The sequence below is a fragment of the Dryobates pubescens genome, chromosome Z, assembly GCF_014839835.1.
Source record: "Dryobates pubescens isolate bDryPub1 chromosome Z, bDryPub1.pri, whole genome shotgun sequence".
NCBI classification, from domain to species: Eukaryota; Metazoa; Chordata; class Aves; order Piciformes; family Picidae; genus Dryobates; species Dryobates pubescens.
Window position 1 is genome coordinate 15,448,555 of NC_071657.1, and position 22,345 is coordinate 15,470,899.

The window sequence follows — 22,345 nt, forward strand, 5'->3', positions numbered from 1 at the left end:
TAAACAGATATTGACTAATTTATTGTAGCATCTCATTTTGGTTTTATTCCAATAAGTCTGAAAACGTAAGAAAAGAACTTGCCTGTTTTAAACACTAAGAATGACAAAATTCTCCTTCAGCATATCAAAACTCTGCTACAAGCAGTGGTCTGGAGTGTCATCTTGCTTTAAGTCAAAATACTTTTTCTAAGTAATGCAGTAAGTGCACTTCAGAATTCAGTGACTTTCAGAATCTTGGAGGGAGGAGGAATTGAGACTGAATCTGCAAAGGACTATTGTGTTTTTTCTTAAATTGAAGAGTAAAGTAGATATTACTGTCAGAGCTTGAATTGAGCACATGCTTCTAATTTGCAGAAATACCAGCAATATATGCAGATGATAAATACATCCTCTATTTTTTGTTTCCAGATATAATCTTTACATTAACTTAGTAGCATAATTTTCTTTTTCTTTTTTATTTTTTCCACTGAGCTTTAATCTGTGGTCCTAGAAGAGAGTACCACCTTTTCCTGCTAAACCCTGTATTTTCACATTACTCCAGTCCTGTGACATTTGAATTATACAGATGCTTGTCTGCAAAGAGGATTCTGCACAGCAAATTTTGAGTATATTGTGATCTTCAAAGTTTGTTGAGGCTGTCCCACATCCCTCTTGAGTCTCAGCTTTACTGAAAAGCATGACACAATTAAAATGAGTTGAGAAATTTCTTCTAAACCAGAATGTAGGCCATTACCAGCTCTTAAAAGCTTTTCTTTTGTTAATGTAAGACCTGGAGAGCTTATTTTGGATTGCTTCATGGTCAGGAACCAGCTTTGTCTTGTTTGGAATTCGAAAGGAATTCAAAGACTTCAGAAACAGGATCTCAGGCAGCTCATGCACAGCCATGGAGAGACATGCCAGGATTTCACCGAACAGCCTGGTGCACAGTATGATTCTAGTCATTAAAAGTCTAAGCTGCCTGGTGAGGACAGCTGTACTTGACATGATTTTGGAAGGATGACATAGTGCTGTCTTGCTTCAGGTCCAGATATTTTTACCGGGTAACCAAAGTGTTACACTTCAGTTCTGTGCATTATTTCAGGGATGAGTGATTTAGTATCTATGGCTATTTGTCTCAAATTAACTTGAGACTGGGGAACCAACTAAATTAACTGTAACAAGAAGTGGTATTCTGTGTTTTATCCAATAAGAGTTCAATATGTTCATATGTGAGAAGGCTCTGTTTTGCCTCCTGAACTTCATGAATTCAGTGTAGGGCTAAGGAAGTCCTTGGGCAAGAAGGACTTGAGAAAGAGGCAGAAAAGTATTTTTGCCCAGGAAAAGCAGAAGCAAAGAGGATGAAGTTGCAGGACTGATTACCTTCATTTCTTTAAACAGCATGTTTAAATTACATTATGAAAATAGTATTTCTCAGATTCTTGTCACCTGCCTAAACTATGTGATTAGTCTGTCTATGAGATTAGTCTGTCAGTCCACAACATTAGTCTGTCTATGAGATTAGTCTGTCAGTCCACAACATCTTTGTCACCAGTGAAAAATAAAAAGCAAGAATAAGGTAGTCACTGTGCTTGTGGATTTACACTGAAAATGTGTTTCACACCAACAGTCTGTGAAAGGCAATCTGTGAAAGGCAGCCAACTTTGAGGCATTAATTAAGAACCAGTAAGGAATTATTTGAAGTATGAGGATCCCCAGAGTATATTACTAAATGGTAATCTTTGCTTACAAGAAAGTAACACATACAAGACATGGCTACACAACCAATAAATGCATAGCATTTCTTCCAATGGATATACTTATTTCTAAAGGGATAGAAAGATGTAATTTCTGAATTAAGTAGAACTTTTGGTTAAATACATCTCTGCCTCTGTGGAGGAACATTATTACCTATATTTTCTAACTTTGGAAAATACAAAGCTGTTAATGTACACTTGTGATCTTTGCCTTTATTTTTAGAATGTACTTCATAGTGCAAAATAAATAAAAACAAACCCTCTCTATTCTCTGAATTAAATCTGAGGAAATGAAATGCACTAAATCATAAAAGAGGCCTGGTGCAGTCTCTTGCAGTTTAATTCAAGACTTTCCGTTAACTTCAAAGCTTTGGATCAGGCACAGAATATTTGCTGTCTTTTGTCTGGGCTTTGGGGTATTTTTCCACAACCTCATCCCTTCTCTTCCCTTCTCTCCCCTAAGCCCCCCTGAAGAATCCTACTCACTACAAAAACATTCTGATTAGTAGAGATGTTGTTATTGATATAAAACTTATGTTGTTGGTGCCTTTAATAGCAGTATAACTGGATAATTAGTTAATGTGGATTTTTAACATTCTTTGCTTATGAAAATATTTTGTTCGCAATCCATAAACCATAGGGAGAGAAGTACTGTATGAATAATCAATCTTATGTGTACTACAAATCTGATAGTCCATCAACATTGTATCACATAGTTATTAATTCTTTTCAGTGTTTTAAGGTTTGATTTTGTCAATGGAAGGGTGTGTGGCTGGTGATTTTGAGGGACCCATGAAAAACTCCATTCTCATTTCTCTAAACTCTGGCTGCTACAGCTCTCCTAAATTAGAAATCATATATAGATTGTCATGTCTTAATTATAAGAAGAATATGCAATAATATGCTAGTTTAATGATCATCTACCTGGGCTCTGTTAATCTCCACCTCATTCCTCACACACTCCACAGCCCCTTTCTTTCTAAGTACCAATTATTGGAAACATTATCAACTTCACTTAGCATTAAAAGTGAGTATATTGCCTTGTACTACGAGCATTGTTTCCATTCTCCAACAGTGTGTTTATACTGCAAATTGTAAAATAATACCATTTATTTCCTTGCATGTTAAAATGTCATGTTCCTTTCTTATTTCAGTATGGAAATAAAGGTATTCATTTGCATAACAGAGACCAGACACACTTTTCTCTAGGTAATAGTTGCATCTGTCAACATCCTGTGTTTTTGAAAACGTGTTTCATTGATTTAAGAGCACAATTTCCTGTAACAAAGGCTAAAATAATTGGCCTGATGCTGGGGAATCACTGTTGCAGAGCTGAATTCTTCTTGTCCTGAGTATTTTGACTCTGTTTGAATGGAAGTTACACTGAATACGTGAAGCCACTGTTTCCTGAGAATTTTCCATGTCAAACACCAGATGTTAACATTAAACAGGAATGTCTGTGGTCTTCCTAAGACTACTAATGAAGTGAAGAATTTTACATTCAGTGATGAATATCACATTCAGGCGTAAATACTTTCTCCGTGTGACTGTTTGGGTTTTCTTTTCTTTTCCTGAAGGCTCCTCATCTTCCAAATTTCATCACATGAGCTGTGAGTTGTTTAGCACATCTTTCATATATGTACTCCTCTATACTTCAGAGCCTATCATTCATTGTGGTGGCTGCAACTGAAGTTTGTGTCCCTATAAAGTCAGTTTTTGATAAATCTTTCTGTCCTCCTGCCTACTTCTTCACCTAGTTGTCTGTATACCAGACCAACCACTTTCAATCCCTTCCCAGGCTTCCAATGGGAGAGTTCAGGCTCCTGTCTATGACACATTCCGTCCATTGCCTGCCTACCTCTGGTTAGCCATTCCACACATACGCATGCACTCTTTCCCTTACTTTATCTAGACCAATTTGCCAATCTCTTCTACATTAGCCTCTTTGCATTTTAAATTAGGTTGCCAAACATGTACCTCAGTAGAGTCACTGTTTGAGAGCAAGGAGACAGACTTAAGACCAAAGCTACCATCATCTTCAGCAGAGTAGTGATTGCAGGGAGCTCAGTATAATTACAGCTTGGATTTTGTCCATTTGGGAAAGAATCTTTCTAAAGTTCAGTATTGACATAAACTGCTTGTAACTGTCAGTTTTTCAGAGGAATACTACATTTATCTCTGACACAGAAAGACTGTCTCATGTCAGATTTTAAATTACTAGTCCAGGGATTTTTCTGCCACTCATTGCATTACTGTAAAGCTACATTACTTAATTTTGTTGTCTGTCTTGTTGGATTGTTCAGGGTATACTTGTCTTTGGACAAGGCTCCATCTCAGTTGGTTTTAATTTGAATATTACATAGTGTATCAGCCCAGAATGTGAGCTACAGTATTGTTGTCAATCAAGTTCAGAGGGAGTTGATTCACATTTTTGTAAATGATACTTGTTTTGGATCATCTATGTAATTCAGGCACAGTAAACACACTTCAAGAGTATAAATGGATGGAAAGGTGTGTGCAGGAGAAGAGTGGTTTTTTAAGTATTTTTTAAGTGTTTGTGGTACTGATGTTTCGCATGGTGCTTCACATGCACTATTTTTGAGTCTCAGATTTATATCACAGCAACTCTCAGCTTTCATAGTTTGTTTGAGTATTTAAGTGATGGATATAAAAATACCTTACTGGACATGAGCTGTTCTGGGAACAGTAGAGGAGTATATCAGAAGTAGTCTTGGGTTTGTGCTCTCCTTGAAGAAAATGCAGAATTAAAAAATGTAGTGTAATGAGGTTCTCAGGCTATGTTCGTTGGTTTGGGGAGGGGGTTGTGGATTGCATTTTGTATGTGTGTTGGGGTTTTTGTGTCTGGCTGTGTTTGGTGGTTGTGTGTGGCAGCTTTTTTTTTCCTTTTTTTTTTTTCTTTTAAAGATAAGCCAAATTACTGATAGCCAGAATCTCTTTGGTATCCTTCTCCAAAATATTCTTCAGACTTGCATACTATGTCCGAGAGGAGGATAGAGGACCAGAATCTCAATGTATGGATGAGAGTATGGTATAGAAAGAATAGATTTAGGTGTTTGGGGAGCATTTGAGGCAAGAGAAGACTAGACAGGAAAGATGAATGTGCCAGACTGCTGGCACTGAAAATGTTAAAGTTCATAAATGAATGCTTTAACTAAAAACAAGGACAAAACAATATGCATGGAGGAACACCTGATTCACAGTGATACAACCAACAGGGGCCATGTGGCTGCTTTTCAGGATGTCATTTAGAGACCAAGGGAGGGAACAGCTTGATCCAATAAATACAGAAGGTAAATCAGACTGCCTACAGTTCCAGTTAATGCTCGTGAAAGGGTATAAATTATTAATACTTCCATACCAGTCCTTGAAACAAAAACAAACAGAAAAGGGGGGGTGGAACTAGAATACGTGGCATAAAATGTCATGACAGATGTAATAGATATCTTTCTTCCAACAGATTTTCAAGATTATTTAAAGTACCATAATAGAGTAAGATGTATGTGCATGAGAGTGATGCTGTGTTGTGAAGCACTATATTTCAATTTAAGAGATTAGGAGGGCTCTTCCAGCTCAATATGAAGCCAGTCAGTCTGCTGACACTGGAAAACTAGATGAAAAGTGCTGGAGGCACTATTGCTGGAACTTTCTAAAACTTGACTCTAGAAGGAGGAAAATTAGATGGTCTTGACTTATTGGAATTCTCTTTAAAGAGAATCCTCCATTGGGCTGTCAGTCAATATAGCTGGTAAATGGTCTACATAAAAAAGCTACAGCTTTGGAAAATGGGAGTGTAAATTTACAGCTTATTGCCCCTTTATGGCAAGATTACTAGGTGAGAGAAAGTATGGGAAATGTGAGGCAGCTAGTCAATTAAAAAGTACAATAACATAAATTTAAAGGGTGATGGTCTAGTTTTTCTTAGATTTGGAATATGAATAATTGCAGGACAATTTTAGGAAACTTCTGCATGCCAGAGTTCAGTAATAATTATGTGATGGCCTAGAAGATGCCTGAGAGCCTCTAAGCATAAAGGTGTCTGTTCTGTGTACCATATGGTGAAACACCTGCTATAAAATGTGAACATCCAGGATTTTCATTTAGTTTGCATCCATCATCCACTGATACACTTAAGCCAGTATCAAGGCTTCCATATATATATGACATGTGTTTATCATTAAGAGTAAGTTTTGAGCCTATATACCCTCTCAATAGACTTAATGATGGAAAATCTACATTTTAGTGCCAAAAACTTGGTACGTTTATCTCAGATGTTGTAATACTGTGTGTTTTTTTTTAGTGATCATAATTTGTATTTCCATTGTCTTTTTCAGAAAGTGGCTGAAACACATATAGATTAAAATAAAACTGTTTTCAGTTGTGCAGAAAAACTGTGATGTGGTATGCCAAGAAATTCTGTCTCGTTTTGAGAAGCATGTTATAACATGGCCTACTCCTGGCTTGTGTGTGCTGTGTTCCTGAAGTCTTTTATATCATCTTCCATAATTTCAGTGGGAAGCTCTCTTGGGAACACACCGAGACCAGCAGCCTTGGAGGGCACCTCATTACTTTCCTTTTCAGGCTGTGGGCGCAGCAAGACCCCGGCAATCCCCAGGCACTCAGTGAGGATCGGTGTGGTGGTTTGAAAGGAAAGGCTCTGCTTTCCCTCCCCCACTGAGAAAGAGACCACGGCTAAACCCAGTCGGAGAAATGAGATTATATTTTACAAGGAAACAGATTCTATGTAACACAACAAATACAGGTATTTTACAATATATACAGGAATATACAGCAAATTAACTCAACCAGAAACCAGACCCCCCACAGAGGGGGCTTCCCCCTGTGCCCCCCTTCACCCCCTACCTCCCTTCTCCCCCAAAGAGGTAGAAGAAGAGACGAGGATGGTTAGCAGGACAGGGGAAGAAGCGGGCAGGCCTGTTACAGGGAGTGAGTTAGTTCTTATCTCTTGGCAAGAAGCCCAGAAGCAGATCCAGCCGAAAGGCACAGCGAAGGAAGGAAGACTGAGAGAAAGTCCCAGCCGCGCTGGGTCTAACAGTCTCACCTCCCACAATTCTACCAATGAAATTCGTTTAGAATACCAAAATATTTTACAAACATTTAGCCAGTGTGCCCCTTTCTTAAAGGCACAGCGTCAAACGGCCACAATCGGCATAGCCATCTTCTCACCTGCCTGCTGCTCGTGATCATTACGTCACCAGCGGCAGATTTAAAAAGCCATCCGGGGCATGCAGGGGCTGCATTTCAGCGGGCAGCTGCTGTGCTCTCACTCAGCTGCAGCCACATGTGCTGCTGCACTTTTTCTGATTTTTTTGTCCAGTAGGTCACATGGCCAGGGATAGGCATGGCTGTGACTCGCAGCAAACACTCCTTCAAAAAATCAGTGTCGACTCAGACTGGGGTGGAACATAAGCAGAGAGGTGTCCAGGTAGATGGCTGCAGAGAGTGCTGGAGCCTGGCACTTGAGATGCAGGGTAGTGGGGACAACTCCTGCATTAGGTGTGAGCAGATCAACTATCTGCTTAACCTGGTGGCCAAACTGAAGGATGAGGTTGCTAGACTTAGAGCTGTAAGGGAATGTAGAAGAGAGATGAACTTGAGTAACCAGGCTCTGCAGGCTCCCCTAGCAGAGGCTGGTTATCCAAAAAGCAGCAGGGAATGGACGCAGGTTTCTCTCAAAAGACGCAAAGTAAAACCTCCTCTCAGCAAAGTAAAGCCTCCCCTCACCTTCCCCGCTGCCCTTGGAAAACAAGTATGGGCACTGGAGGTCGAGGGTGAGGTGATTCTGATGCCAGAGGACATACCATCTGAGGTTTTCCCTAAGGCTAAACAGCCTAAGGTTAAACAGCCTTCCCCCGGCATCAGGACTTGTTCCCTCAAAAAAAAGGAGGAGGGTGATTGTTATTTGCAATTCCCTCCTGAGGGGAACAGAGGGCCCCATATGTTGGCCAGACCCTTCTCACAGGGAAGTTTGCCGCCTCCCAGGAGTTCAAGTTAGGGATGTTACCAGAAGGCTGCCTAGTCTGGTGCAGCCTTCTGACTACTATCCCTTAATAGTGAAGGAGTTAGGGACTGATAATGTTGCAATCAGAACTCCCAGGACTATCAAATATTACTTAAAGGCCCTGGGAGATCTGGTTGAGGGGTCAGGTGCTGTGACCATTTGAGGCTGTGCCTTTAAGAAAGGGACAGTGCTGGGACACTCTGGCCTTTCTCTCTGGACCCACCACAGGTGCACAAGTAATTTTTTCATCAATACCCTTAGTTGCAGGAGGGAATACCAGAAGGAACAGGTCAGCAGCTACAATCAACAAGTGGCTTAGAGGCTGGTGTGATCAAAAGAATTTTGTGGTTTTCGATCTTGGGAAACTTTCTACTGCACCAGGTCAGATGGCAACTGATGGGAGTACATCTGTACCAGAGGAGGAGAAAGGTCACAGTATACGAGAATGGTCTGTCCCTCAAAGGGAAAAAGATTCTAGGAAGGGAGTTGGCAGGTCTCATTGACAGGGCTTTAAACTAGATTCGAAGGGGGAAGGAGCTGAAACCAGTCCCCCCAGGCAGGAGTCTGGGGGTGATAAGCTGGAGCCAGGGGTGAAATCAGCAGCCCAGCTGAAGTGCATGTACACTAATGTAGGAAGAAAAATAGGGAGACAAAAGCACATTTAGAGCTTAGGCTGGCCTCTGCTGTGAAGGACAACAGAAAATCCTTCTATAAATACATTAATAGCAAGAGAAGGGGCAAGGACAACCTCCACTCCTTGGTGGACACGGAGTGGAACGTACTAACAAAAGATGAGAAAAAGGCAGAGGTACTTAACACCTTTTTTGCCTCAAATTTTAACAGCAGGACAGAATGTCTTCCAGACAGCTGGCCTTCTGAGCTGGCAGATGGAGCCAGCGAGCAGTATAGTTCCCCTGTGTTCCAGGAGGAGGTAGCTAGAGATCTCCTCAGCCACTTGGATCCCCACAAGTCCATGGGACCGGGCGGGATCCATCCTAGGGTGCTGAGAGAGCTGGCAGATGAGCTGGCCAAGCCACTCTCCATCATTTTTCAGCAGTCCTGGCTCACTGGAGAGGTCCCAGAAGACTGGAAGCTGGCCAACATTGTGCCCACCCACAAGAAGGGACAGTTGGATGAGCCAGGGAATTATAGGCCTGTCAGCCTGACCTTAGTGCCAGGCAAGATTATGGAACAGGTCATCCTGAGTGCAGTCACACAGCACTTACAGGATGGCCAAGGGATCAGGCCCAGGCACCATGGAAAGGGGAGGTCCTGCCTGACCAACCTGATCTCCTTCTATGATCAGGTGACCCACCTGGTGGATGTGGGGAAGGCTGTGGATGTAGTCTACCTGGACTTCAGCAAGGCCTTTGATAGCGCCCCCCACAGCAAACTCCTGGCCAAGCTGTCAGTCCATGGCTTGGATGGGAGCACACTGCGATGGGTTAGGAACTGGCTGGAGGGCTGAGCCTAGAGAGTGGTGGTGAATGGTGCCACATCCAGCTGGCAGCCACTCACCAGTGGTGTGCCCCAGGGATCAGTGCTGGGCCCCATGCTCTTTAACATCTTTATTGATGATCTGGATGAGGGCATTGAGTCCATCATCAGTAAATTTGCAGACAACACCAAGCTGGGCGCAGGAGTTGATCTGCTGGAGGGTAGAGAGGCTCTGCAGAGGGACCTCGACAGGCTGGACAGATGGGCAGAGTCCAAGGGCATGAGATTCAACACATCCATCTGCACATTGGCCACAGCAACCCCATGCAGTGCTACAGGCTGGGGCCAGAGTGGCTGGAGAGCGGCCAGACAGAGAGGGACCTGTGGTCAATAGTAGGCTGAACATGAGCCAGCACTGTGCCCAGGTGGCCAAGAAGGCCAATGGCATCCTTGCCTGTATCAGGAACAGTGTGGCCAGCAGGAGCAGGGAGGTCATTCTGCCCCTGTACACTGCACTCTTGTGAGGGACAGCTGTAACTAGTTACAGTTCTGGGAAGAATGTGTTGGTTAACAGGTTTTTTGGGTTGTTTTTGTTTGGTTGAGTTTGGTTTAGTTTTAGTAGACAGTTTTTCTCCTAACCAGCTACAAAGGGCATGCAATGACATCTTGTTTTGGCCCAAAACTGGGGATTTTTTTTTCTCATGCTTACCCTGGTTAGCATTATCTCTGCCATTTTTCTTTTTGAAATCAGGCTGTTGCTACATTCAACATTAAATGACATTTCCAGTTAGTTTAGAAACTTGAGTATGACTTGTTTCAAGGTTACTTTTTGTCATAGCTTTTGCCATGTACTGCACACTTGTCAGTGGAGTTTCTGACTTTTCTCCATTCAAATGTCATGATTTTAAATAACTGAGAGATGATCTAAAGTGAGAGATGCAGGACCACCAAGCATTACTACTTTGGTAGCACTGTCCTTTGACCCAGCTGTAGTCTGTGTATTAGTATACTCTTCTAGTAGCAAAATTGTTTCTGAAGAGACCTGAAACATGGCCATTTGTACAAAAGTGAAAGGAAGAAGTATGACTTCTTCCTTTCCTATTATTGATTATATCAGAGACAGTACAAACCAAAGTAGACTTTAATAGGAAGAGTAATCAGAATGAAGTAATGGTCAGAAGTCTTCATGTTTCCATACTGATCTCAGGTTTCTGCCCTTTGATTCTTCCCAAAGCTCTGCCGTCTCAAGTATGCTACAAGAGCTTCCTTTCAAGCCCTGTAATCCCATGTGCCCCAAGGCCCTGCAGCACTCAGTTTCCATTCTCACCTGTGCTGTATGAAGCAGTATGCACTTCTGCCTGATCATTACACGATGCTACCAGCTCTCAAAGCCACTCCATACTTCTTCTGACCCCTGTCCTAGCACATCTCAAAATATACATTGTGAATTTGTTTTCGTCTTAGTGAGCGTGTAAGGAGCCAGTAACAACAGAAGTCTTTAATACTGTATACAGAAATAATATGTTATTTAGCAACTTACCAAGACAAAAGAAATTTGTGGAGCCTGTCAGGTGGTTCTGTCTGCAGCTTACATACGGGGGGGCAGAAGGAGAGAAGAGGTGTTCTTGGTGTAAATACAACTGACACTTCTTAAGTGTTCTTTTCTACCAAAGTTTTGTGTACTGAAAAATACTTGATGAAAAATGAATTCAACATTGAATGTGTAAAAATAAATAAATAAACCCAAACAAAAAAAAACCCCAACCAAATTAAAAAAATTTTACAAAGGGAAATTACAAAGAATGTGGATGTCATGCTGTATGTTTGTTGGCTACTGTCTATCAGTGAGTGTAGTGTTTGCGAAGCGTTTTGCTATAAGGAAAAAAATGTGGTTATTCTGTATGGATTGGCATGTATATGCTTAAACTCTTTCTATAAATACTTGAATTAAAGGACACCAGATGTTGCACAGAAGCTGCTGCTGCCTTCTGAACTTCATGGTATATTCTTTCAAAACCCACAGGAAGTAGCTAAGGGGAAAAGTCTATTAATTAAGTTCAGAAATAGATTTTCCAGCTATAGAAAAATCTCCCCTCCTCCTACAAGAAAAATAGTGTTTGATCTTCAGACATGTGAGCTTGCTGTCCAAGGAATCTGGTGGCAGCATGCAACACTGTCACACAGGGATCAAAATTTAGATTTCATGTTCTTAGAGCTAAGCTAGCCTGAAAGTAAGTTCATCTTTGATGCTGTATCTATATGCAATACATACATAACTGTTCATACTAAGTGACATCATTCTGCTGGAAGAAAATGTGCGTACAACCAAGTAAGATTCCCCAGTTAGTACTCTCATGTTAAGCATATCAGGTACTTTAAGAATGCATTGCTGATGTATTAGGTAGTGTTCATGTCATTGTGGTTTGACCCCAGCTGGAAACAAAGCACCTAGCAGCTGCTCACTTGCCCCATCATTGTAGGATGAGGATGGCATCAGAAGAGCAAAAGAAAAACTCATAGCTTGAGATAAAGAAAGTTCAGTTAGGGAAGCAAAGCTGTATGTGCAAACAAAGGAGAATGAGGGATTTATTCACTACTTCCCATCAACAGGCAGATGTTTAGGCACATCCCAGAAAACAGGGCTTCATTTTACATAAAAGTTACTTTGTAAGACAAATGCCATAGCCACAAACACCCACCACCTCCCCTTTTCCTTTTCCTTTCTTTGAGCTTTTATTGCTGAGCATGCCTTGACATGGAATGGAATATGCTTTTGGTCAGTTTAGGTCAGCTCTCCAGGGTGTGGCATTCCTCTTGCCCACCCTGTGCTTGCTTGTTTGTTGTGCAGACTGAGAAACAGAGAAGACCTTGATGCTGGGGAGGCATTGCTCAGCGATGACTAAAAGATGGGTGTGTTACCCGCTCTGAAATATTTTAATCACAAATCCAAAGCACGGCACCATCTTGGCTGCCACAGAGAAAGTTAACTGTATCTCAGGGCAGAGAAAGTACAGTGTACACCTTTTATTCCATGCTGTTTACCTACCTGTGAGCTGGACTCCCATTTTTTGTGGTGATCACTCAGGACAGGAGATAGTGTGTTGTATTTAGTCGTTGGGCACAAAAAGCAGCACAGGTTGGGTCATGGGGCATTTGCCCCACTTCTTGCAAGGTTCATCATCTGTTGGTTTGTGTGGCACCCTGTAGCATATAGCTCAAGTCACAGGTAACAACAATGTAAACATGTACCCATTACAGTATTCCTTGGCGAAAGGAAGAAAGGTGCATTTTCTGTGTCCAAAAAGAATTCCACTGTAGGTTTTAGTTTTACAAGCCTGTTACACCTCCTGTCCCTCCCTTCCAACAAAAAGACAAAACTGTCTTTGGAAAGGTCTCAGAAACTTCTCATTTTGTTCTTCAAGCAGAGTTGTGATAAGGAGATGAAAATGAGATAGATTTTGGAATGTGTTATACCTGTATCTTTTAATATACAAAAGAGGAAGTCAGAAATTGAATTCCTACTCTTCTTTTACTTGAAATTAAAGGAGGATCATATTTTTCTTTGAATCAGTCTACAGAGTTATTCTACCATAAGGTTAGACCTTGCCATTCAGCCACATTTAATATGTATTCCTTCAGCACCTGCTATTTCATTTTGCCCACTTTTTGCATATGTACTGCACTTCTTGCATGCTGTTGTATTCCTTCCTGCCTTCTACCAATATGGTGTCCTTTATTTAAGGGGTTTATGAATTTGCTTTGCAATTGTAAGAAATCATGTAAGATCAGTGTGTCAGCTCTGAAAGTATGTATCCTTTTAAAAGGCATGCTTTAAAAACAAAATTCATGTTACCCTATTCAGTACCCGAGACACAGCAGATTTACATATCTAATACATTACTGTCAATGTTCAGACAGATTTTTCCTCACTTAGAATGACAGTAAAACAGAAAAAAATATAGTTTTGTAAGCTTTTCCTCTTGTTCAGTGAATTACATTAGCATGCAGTGTAGCAGAACTGTGCAAATATTCACCGTTCTATTGACTTCATGCCTTTTAATTTATTTTGTATAGCCAAACTGTACTGCAGCTGAGCGAGCCATTGCAAGACTTGCAACACATCCCATCTTGAAACCCAGATTTGTTGAACTTAAAGGTATGAAATATTACACTGACTGTTTTATGACCTTATTCCTGTATATTCCTAACATGAACAACAAGTACAAAAAGTAGAAGAAAACCACCAACAAAAAAAACTCCTGCAAACTCCTCCTTAACTAGCTGCAGTGAACCAAGTGTCACAAGCTTATATTCATGTATATTGTTTGGAATGGACTCATGTGTGAGGGTGGGAGTGTGGGAGAAGCAGGGCTCATAAATGGAACTCTAAAAATCTAATGGTTATAGTGGAGCATCTCTAAATTTAGTGGGATTGAAGTGAGAGATGAAAGAAGCATTACAACTGGGTTTCCAGTGTCAAGTCCTGTATATAGAATTCCTGTTCTCTTTAATTTTCTAACTAAAGTTGTTGCAAAAAGTGGTCAAATCCTAGTAACAATGACAAAGTTAATAACAGACAATGTCAAGTACCTATTGAATTGTATCTGAATAATGTACTCTGTCTGCATTTTTTATACACAGAGTAATGCCCTAAATGAACATGATTACCAGCTGCAGATTATTTGCTGAAAGTTCACAGTTAAACTCAAGTTTAATAATGTTTTCAGTTGATAATTTCTTTTCCTCACTTTTGTTGATGTTGGACTCTTAAGGTATTTCTTGCTCCATGTGTTCAGTAAATGATTGATAAGGACATTCAAAATATGCTTACTTAATACAACATATTTAACCTGCAAAAATGTTCAGTTGTTTTCATGTAACTGATGTAAACTCATGCATAGCTGCAACAAAAGGTTTTTCCTCTGCCCTTTGCATAGCTGCTGTAACAGCTTTCAAGGATGCAAGAAAGAACCCAGCCAAATCCACTCCTTCAAAAAAGGCTACATCAGAAGAACAGGCTAAATCAGCACAACCTTTCAATAACAATTTGCATGACCAAGATCTTAAACTAGCTCAAAACCAGCAAGGATGTGAACACAAAACAAATATTAGTATGAAAATAGAAACTGATGGAGTGCCTGAAGAACTTTGTAAGAGTGACTCTGAGCAACATGTGGAAGTAGAGGAAGCATGTGCTCCAGAAGACTCCTCACCTCAGGCAGTACAAATTCAAGCAGTCACTCAGAATAAGACAGGGAAGAAACACGCCTATCAAAAAAGAAAAGAAAATATGAGTGTGAACAAATTACATGCAATAAAAGAAAGAAAGAATGATAGTAAACAGAAGCATACTAATGAAAATGAGTACTTTGATGATAGTACTGAAGAGAGGTTTTATAACCAGTCATCAGATTCTGACAGTGACAGCAATGATGATTTCTTCATTGGCAAAGTAAAAAGAAAGAAAAAGGTAGCAGCAGTTACTGATCTTTCTTCAGCAAAAGAAAAGGATAGGCTTCAGGAAGAAAAAGTTCTGAAGAAAGAAAAGAACACAGCACCTGAGAGAGCACAAGATTTTATCATGGAAAAAGGAAAGCCACATGGAAAAGGAAGCAAGATAGAATCAATGTTCTGCAGTTCTTTGTCTACCTCTAATCAGAAATCTGAAAACAGAAGAAGGTAAACCTTTTCCCCTTGTTATGTTTTCCATTCCCTCCCATGTTCCCACTGATGGAAATTGTGGGCCTTAACAAACAAGGAAAATTGCAGCCAATTACAGCTTAAAACATACTCCCATAAACTACTTTTCTTATGGTTTCTTGTGCTCAATTACATATTTTTCATATTCACATTAGCATTGACATATGCACAGGATTCCAAATTAAATCACTACTGAATACTTTTATTTCTTTATTAATAAAGATAAATTAACATACAAGGGTTTTCCATGTTAATGTGTGAAAAGTTGCTGCACAAGTGTTTTGGTGATGAAAATTCTTTCTCTGCAGGTGTTGGTTGTCATACAAGTTTCACAAAAAATCCTAAATTCTCTTTTTGTTTTCAGAAATACTAAAGACCAGGGTCTCAGAAATGGAAGAAAAGGTATGTATTACTTAAGCTGGCAAAGTTATAAGAGTAAAAACATTGTGGGATTTTGTTGCCTCTGCAGTTTAGTCATGGTAGGCTGTTTTTTGTTTCATTTCAGTTTTGTGGCACATACTGTAACAACTGTTGAGCTTTCATTTTAGTTTGTGGATATTGTTTACTGTTTTCTGGCTTTGAATATTTGAAACACCTACAGTAGGGTTTATACAGTAAAGTGTTTTTCCATCTGTCTTCATGCTGAGAAATTAGTGTTAGCCTGTGCACAGGTGCTGGATTATGATACTTAGCAAATAAGTCTCTCTTTTGAGTAATTCCTTCAATGCCTTCCTCAATATTCTGTTCAATTTATAGAGTGTGGTAATGTCTTGGAAACCATACTGTGTTACATTGTTTAGTGTGGGGGAAAAATTGGAGACAGTAATTTGTCTACACAAATGTTGAATGTGGTTAGTAATAATAAATCTGGACTGCGAGATGAGAAAATCTTGCTGTAAACATTCACATTGTGTTCCCCAAAGCTCATTAAGAAATTCTTGTCAGTATCTGCAATCCCACGGTAATTTTAGCATATTTTTATGAAGGTTCGAGGTGTAGTTAGCATTTTACTTTGTACTTCTTGCACAGCTCTTCTTCAAAAGGAACCACATCTCAAGAAGCAACAATTTGCAAAAGCTGGAAGTACTAAGAGTGACAATAAGAGAGCACATTTGGAGCAGCCTCTTCATCCATCATGGGAAGCAAGCAAAAGACGCCGGGAACAAATGTCTCAAATTACAGCATTCCAAGGGAAAAAGATCAAATTTGATGACTAGACTATATGTAAACTGATATTTAAAGAAAAGAAAAAAAAAAAGATTTTTACAGTTTTGCATCTGGTGGTTTTTTCTTTTGAAGCAACAAGTGCTGTTTGAACGTTTTTCTTACACTGTCGTTATTGTTTGCAGCCTACGGAAGGTAACTGCTAGAACTTACCCTTTGTTAATAATGAAGATTGCTTCATTTATTCAGTGTATGGTCTGGATTCTTCAGTCCCAGGATGCTATGCCACCATTTATGAAATACACCTTAATGCAAACAAACGGGTTTTAGGACCATTATTTGTAGAGATTCTTTAGAGCTTCTTTTTTCTGGGGGGAGGGGGTGGCAGGTAAAAATGTACTTTTAGCTACATCAGGACTTGGATGTCAAAACAAAGGGGAAAATACAAAATATTGAAGTGATTGTCCTGTGAAATGTATCTCAGCTGTAAAAAAGAGATCCTTAAACTTGCTCAGACTTCAATAATGTATCAGGTAGCTGGAGAAGCCAGTGGGTAGTATGCTTGATGTGAAAATTTCTGGAGGGCAATAAAATATTGGCCTGTGAAATTGTGATCTTGTGTCACTTGATTATGCTGCCAGTTTATAGAACTGAGAGTGTCTTTAATACTGTTGTCTTGGAGGATGTTATCTGGGTGCTCCAACATGTCTGTATTGCACTTCCTGAAAAAATGCTGAAAGACTGAAAGGTCTTTGTACACTAAGAAGCATCTGACTTCTAAGTATCATTCTGATTTTTGGACTTCATTTAATTTGGATATGAGATAAAGTCTTCATTGTACTTTTCTTCAAGGGCTTTTCCTCCTGCTTAGTTGAAACAAGTTCTGAACTTGTAATTAAACTTTAACAGTGTTGCTTGGTAAATATAGTTGTATTTCATAATCTTTACAGAATCATAGAATTATTGAGGCTGGAATAGACCTCTGAGATCATCTAGTCACCACAGTGACTAGACCATATCATTAAGTGCCACATCCAATCTTTCCTTAAACACTTCCAGGGATGGTGACTCCACCACCTCCCTTGGCAGCTCATTCCAGTGTCTAAGTACCCCTTCTGTGAGGAAATGCTTCCTAGCATCCAACCTAAACCTCCCCTGGGACAGCTCCAGGTCATGCCTTCTCATCTTGTCACAAGTGACCTGGGAGAAGAGCCTGACCCTCCACCTTACTACAACTTCAGGTAGCTGTAGAGTGTGATAACATACCCACTGAGTCTCCTCGAGGCTAAACAACCCCAACTCCCTCAGCCTCTCTTCATCAGACTTCCCCTCCAGTCCTTTCACCAGTCTCATCACTCTCCTCTGGACCTGCTCCAGCCCCTCAGTATTAATCTTGAAGTGAGGGGCCCAGAACTGCACACAGTGCTTGAGGTGAGGCTTCGCTAGTGTCATGTGCAGGGGCAGAATTACATCCCTAGTCGTGCTGGCTACACTATTTTTGATACAGGCCAAGATGCCATTGCCCTTCTGTGCCACCTGGGCACCCTGCTGGCTCATGTTCAGTCAGCTGTCAACCAGCACTCCCAGGTCTCTCTCTGCCAGGCCTCTCTCCAGCCACTCAAGCCCCAGTCTGTAGCACTGCATGGGGTTATTGTGGCCAAAGTATAGAACCTTGTTAAACCTCATACCACTGGCCTCAGCCCATCGATCCAGCCTGTCCAGGTCTCTCTAAGTGTCTTCCTGCCTTCCAACACTCCTCCCCCCGCTTTCTCCCCCCCTCCCCCCACAACTTGGTATCATCCACTAATTTGCGAACAGTAGACTCAATCCCCTCATCCACGTCATCAGTAAAGATGTTGAACAGAACTGGGCCCAGTACTGATCCCTGGGGGACACCACTGGTCGCTGGACACCAACTGGATGGCACACCATTCACAACCACTCTCTGTGCCTGCTCATCCAGCCAGTTTTTAACACAGTGAAGGGTGCACCTGTCCAAGCCTTGGGCTGACAGCTTTTCCTTTGACTGTGTCAAAGGCTTTGCTGAAGTCTAGGTAGACCACATCCACAGCCCTCCCCTCATCTACCAGGCAGGTCACCCAGTCATAGATCAAATTGGATAGGCAGGACCTTCCTTTCCTAAACCCATGTTAACTGGACCTAATGCCCTGGTTTTCATGTACATGCTACTTGATGACACTCAGGATGAGCTGCTTCATAACCTTGCCAGGCACTGAGGTCAAGATGAATTCAGAAACTTTGTAATAACTGCAGTGGATGTAGGACAATGCACTGTAGAATTCATGTAGTGTTTCTAAATGCTGAAGAATAACTCTGCATCAAACCAAAGGTTCCTCTGGCTGTCTTCAACAGTAGTCAGAAAGGGATATTTTAAGCACAGGGATAGAGGAAGCACACAGTGATACATCACAGAATGACAGGATGTTAGGGGTTGGAAGGGTACATGGGAGGCCATCTAGTCCAACCTCCCTGCTAACACAGGTATACCTAGATCAGCTTGCACAGGAACATGTCCCAGTGGGTTTTGAAAGTCTCCAGAGGAAGAGCCCCCACAACCTCTCTGGGCAGACTGTTCCAGTGCTCCATCACCTTCAAACAACTTTTTCCTTAAGTTCAAGTGAAACCTCCTGTGTTCTAGTTTGTACACACTCGGTCTTGCCCTGAAAGGACCACTGAAAGAAGCCCAGCCACACACCCTCAAGACCTCCACCCTTTAGATACTGATATGCATTGATAATATCCTCTCTCAGTCTCTTTTTCAGATTAAAGAGCCCCAGATCTCTTAGCCTCTCATAAGAGAAATGCTCCAGTTGGTCAGCCAACTTCCAGCTCATTGCAATTCCAGTTTTATAACCCCAGGACATCTAGTGATACTGTAGTTTATTGTGTTGTATTAATACTCAGTGGCAGCAAAGACACAAGGGTTGTTGGTGGGTTAGTAACCATGGGAGCACCTGATAATGGACAGGTAGGAATTAGGACTTTAAAACCCTAGGTGGACTATCTGACCAACTGCAGTGCATTCACCCATGCAGCCTGGAAAACAAACGAGGAGCTGGAAGCCACTGTGCATCAGGAAAACTGTGATATAGTGGCTATCACAGAAGTGTGGTGGAATGTCTCACACAACTAGAGTGCTGCAATAGATGTCTATAAACTCTTTAGAAGGACCAGGCAAGGAATGAGAGGTGGTGGGGTGCTCCTGTATGTCAGGGAGCATTTTGATTGTCTTGAAGTTAATGATGGTGACAGTAGGGTTGAGTGGGTTTAGGTAAGAATCAGGGGGAAGGCAAACAAGGCAGTTATGGTGGGTGTCTGTTATAGGCCACTAAGCCAGGATGCAAAGACAGATAAAATATTCTGGGAGAAGTCACACAACCACTGCCTTTGTTCTCATGAGGGTCTTCAGCTTCACTGATGTCTGCTGGAAATACAACATGAGAGAAGCAGTAGTCCAAGAGGTATCTAGAGAGTATGGAGGATTACTTACCAACACAGCTGGTGAGGGAGTCAGCTAGGGAAGGTGCTGGACCTGCTGTTTGTGAACAGAGAAGAATTTGTAGGTAATGTAATGGGCAGGGGCCATCTTAGGCACAGCAGTCACAAAATCACTGAGTTCTCAGTTGTTGAAGAGCTGAAGAGAAGGGTCAACGGAACTGCCACCTTGGACTTCCAGTAAGCAGACTTTGGCTTGGTTTGGAGACTGCCTCACAGAGTCCCTTGGGCTGCAATCCTGAATGGCCAAGTAGTCTGGGAAGATTGGACACTGCTCAAGAGGGAAATCTTAAAGGCACAGGAACAGGCTCTCCCCATGTGCTGAAAGATGAGTTGGCAAGGAAGAAGGCAGCATAGAGTAGTTTAAATTCAGGGTAAAAGGAGAGTTCATGGTCTTTGGAGGAAGGGGTAGGACACTCAGGAGGATAACAAAGTTGTTGTGAGGCCATGCAGGGAGAAAATTAGAAGGGCCAAAGCCCAGCTGCAAATTACAGCTGTTAAAGAAAATAAACACTTCTACAACTATATTAGCAACAAAAGGAGAATCTCTGTCCTTTGCTGGGTGCAGGGGGGTGCATAGTGGTCAAGAATTTACAACAGAATAAGAATAAGAAAAGAATTAGAATAGAATAGAATAGAATAGAATAGAATAGAATAGAATAGAATAGAATAGAATAGAATAGAATAGAATAGAATAGAATTACCCAGGTTGGAAAAGAGCTTTGAGATCATCAAGTCCAATCCAACACTATCTAATCAACTAAACGATGGCACCAAGCACCCCATCAAGTCTCCTAAACACCTCCAGTGGTGGTGACTCCACCACCTCCCTGGGCAGCACATTCCAATGGCAAATCACTCTTTCTATGAAGAACTTCTTCCTAACATCCAGCCTGAAAGTCCCCTGGCACAGCTTGAGACTGTGTCCTCTTGTTCTGGTGCTGCTTTCCTGGGAAAAGAGACCAACCCCCACCTGGCTACAACCTCCCTTCAGGTAGTTGTAGAGAGCAAGAAGGTCTCCTCTGAGTCTCCTCCAGGCTAAGCAACCCCAGCTCCTTCAGCCTCTCCTCATAGGGCTTGTGCTCCAAACCCCTCTCCAGCTTTGTTGCCCTTCTCTGGACTCGTTCCAGCAACTCAACATTTTTCCTAAACTGAGGGGCCAGAACTGGACACAGAACTCAAAGTGTGGCCTAACCAGTGCCTAACCAGGACAGAATGACTTCCCTGCTCCTGCTGGCCACACTGTTCCTGATACGGGCCAGGATGCCATTGGCCTTCTTGGCTGCCTGGGCACCCTGCTGGCTCATGTTCAGCCTACTATCATCCAGTACCCCCAGGTCCCTTTCTGCCTGGCTGCTCTCCCACCAGTCATGGGGAAAGGAAAAGACTGAGGTACTCAATAACTTCTTCGCTTCTATCTCTAGCAGTAGGACCTGCTGTTGGCTGGACACCCAGCCCCCTGACCTGGAAGGTAGGCATGGGGAGCAGAATGAAGCCCACATAATCTAAGGCTAAATGGTTAGTGACCTGCTGCACCATACAGACATACACAAGTCTATGTGGCTGCGACAGCATATATCTGAGGGTGCTGAGAAAGTTGACGGACGTGCTCACCAAGCCACTTTTCATCATTTTCTAGCAGTCCTGGCTAGCTGGGGAGGTCCCAGTTGAGTGGAGACTGGCAAATGTGACACATATTTATAAGAAGGTTCAGAAGGAGGATCTGGGGAACTACAGACCTGTCACTGTGAGACTGTCTCCCACAGCATCCTCCTGGAGAAACTGGTTGCTTATGGTTTGAATGAGTGGACGCTTTTCTGGTTAAGAACCTAGGTGGATGGCTGGGCCCAAAGAGCGGTGGTGAATGGAGTTAAATCCAGTTGGAGGCTGGTTACAAGTGGTGTTCCTCAGAGTTCAGTATTTGGGCCAGTTTTCTTTAATACTGTTATCAATGATCTGGACGGGGTAATTGAGTGCAACCCTCAGTTAGTTTGCAAATGACATTAAGATTAGAGGGAGTGCTAATCTGCCTGAGGCTAGGGTGGCTCTACAGAGAGACCTGGACAGACTTATCAGTGGGCAGAGGTCATTTGTATGAGATCGAACAAAGCAAAGTGCTGGGTCCTGCACTTGGGTGACAACCCCATGCAAGCTTGGGGGCAGCAGAAAAGGACCTGGGGGCACTGATTGACAGCTGCTTGAAGAGCCAGCAGTGTGCTCAGGTGGCCAAGAAGCAAACAGCACCCTGGTGTGTATCAGGAATAGTGTGACAATGTAGAACTAAAGCAGTGATTGTGTGCCTGTACTTGGCAGTAGCGAAGCCACAGCTTGAGTACTGTGTTTAGTTTACAAGGCAGACATTGAGGTCCTTGAGCAGATCCAGAGAAGGGCAACAAAGCTGGTGAAGGGTCTGGAAGACAGGTCTTATGAGGCGTGACTAAGGGAACTAAGGTTTAGTCTGGAGAAGAGAAGGCTGAGGGGAGACCTCTTTTGCTGTCTGCTACTACCTGAAATGAGGTTGTAGTGAGGTGGATGTTGGTCTCTTCTCCCTAGTAACAAGTGATAGGATGAGAGGAAGTGGCCTCAAGCTGCCCCAGGGGAGGTTTATAGAAGAAGAGGTTTATAGAAGAAGAGGTTTATAGAAGAAACTTCTTCACTGAAAGGGTTATCAGACACTGGGTCTCCCCAGGGAGGTGGTTCAGTCTCCCTCTCTGGAGGTGTTTAAAAAATGTACAGATGTGGTGCTAAGGCACAT

The 22,345-nt window shown here is 42.0% G+C and overlaps 1 protein-coding gene across 1 annotated transcript in view; it reads left to right on the forward strand.

The window, feature by feature from the left end:
* SRFBP1 (serum response factor binding protein 1) overlaps window positions 1-16,154 on the forward strand; it is a 74,212-nt gene extending 58,058 nt beyond the window's left edge. Inside the window, exons 5-8 of the mRNA XM_054178732.1 lie at window positions 13,285-13,366; window positions 14,148-14,889; window positions 15,275-15,312; window positions 15,940-16,154. Coding sequence (XP_054034707.1) covers window positions 13,285-13,366; window positions 14,148-14,889; window positions 15,275-15,312; window positions 15,940-16,127 — 1,050 coding nt within the window. The 3' untranslated portion in view covers window positions 16,128-16,154. The remainder of the gene's footprint in view (window positions 1-13,284; window positions 13,367-14,147; window positions 14,890-15,274; window positions 15,313-15,939) is intronic.
* The last annotated feature ends 6,191 nt before the right edge of the window (window positions 16,155-22,345 follow it).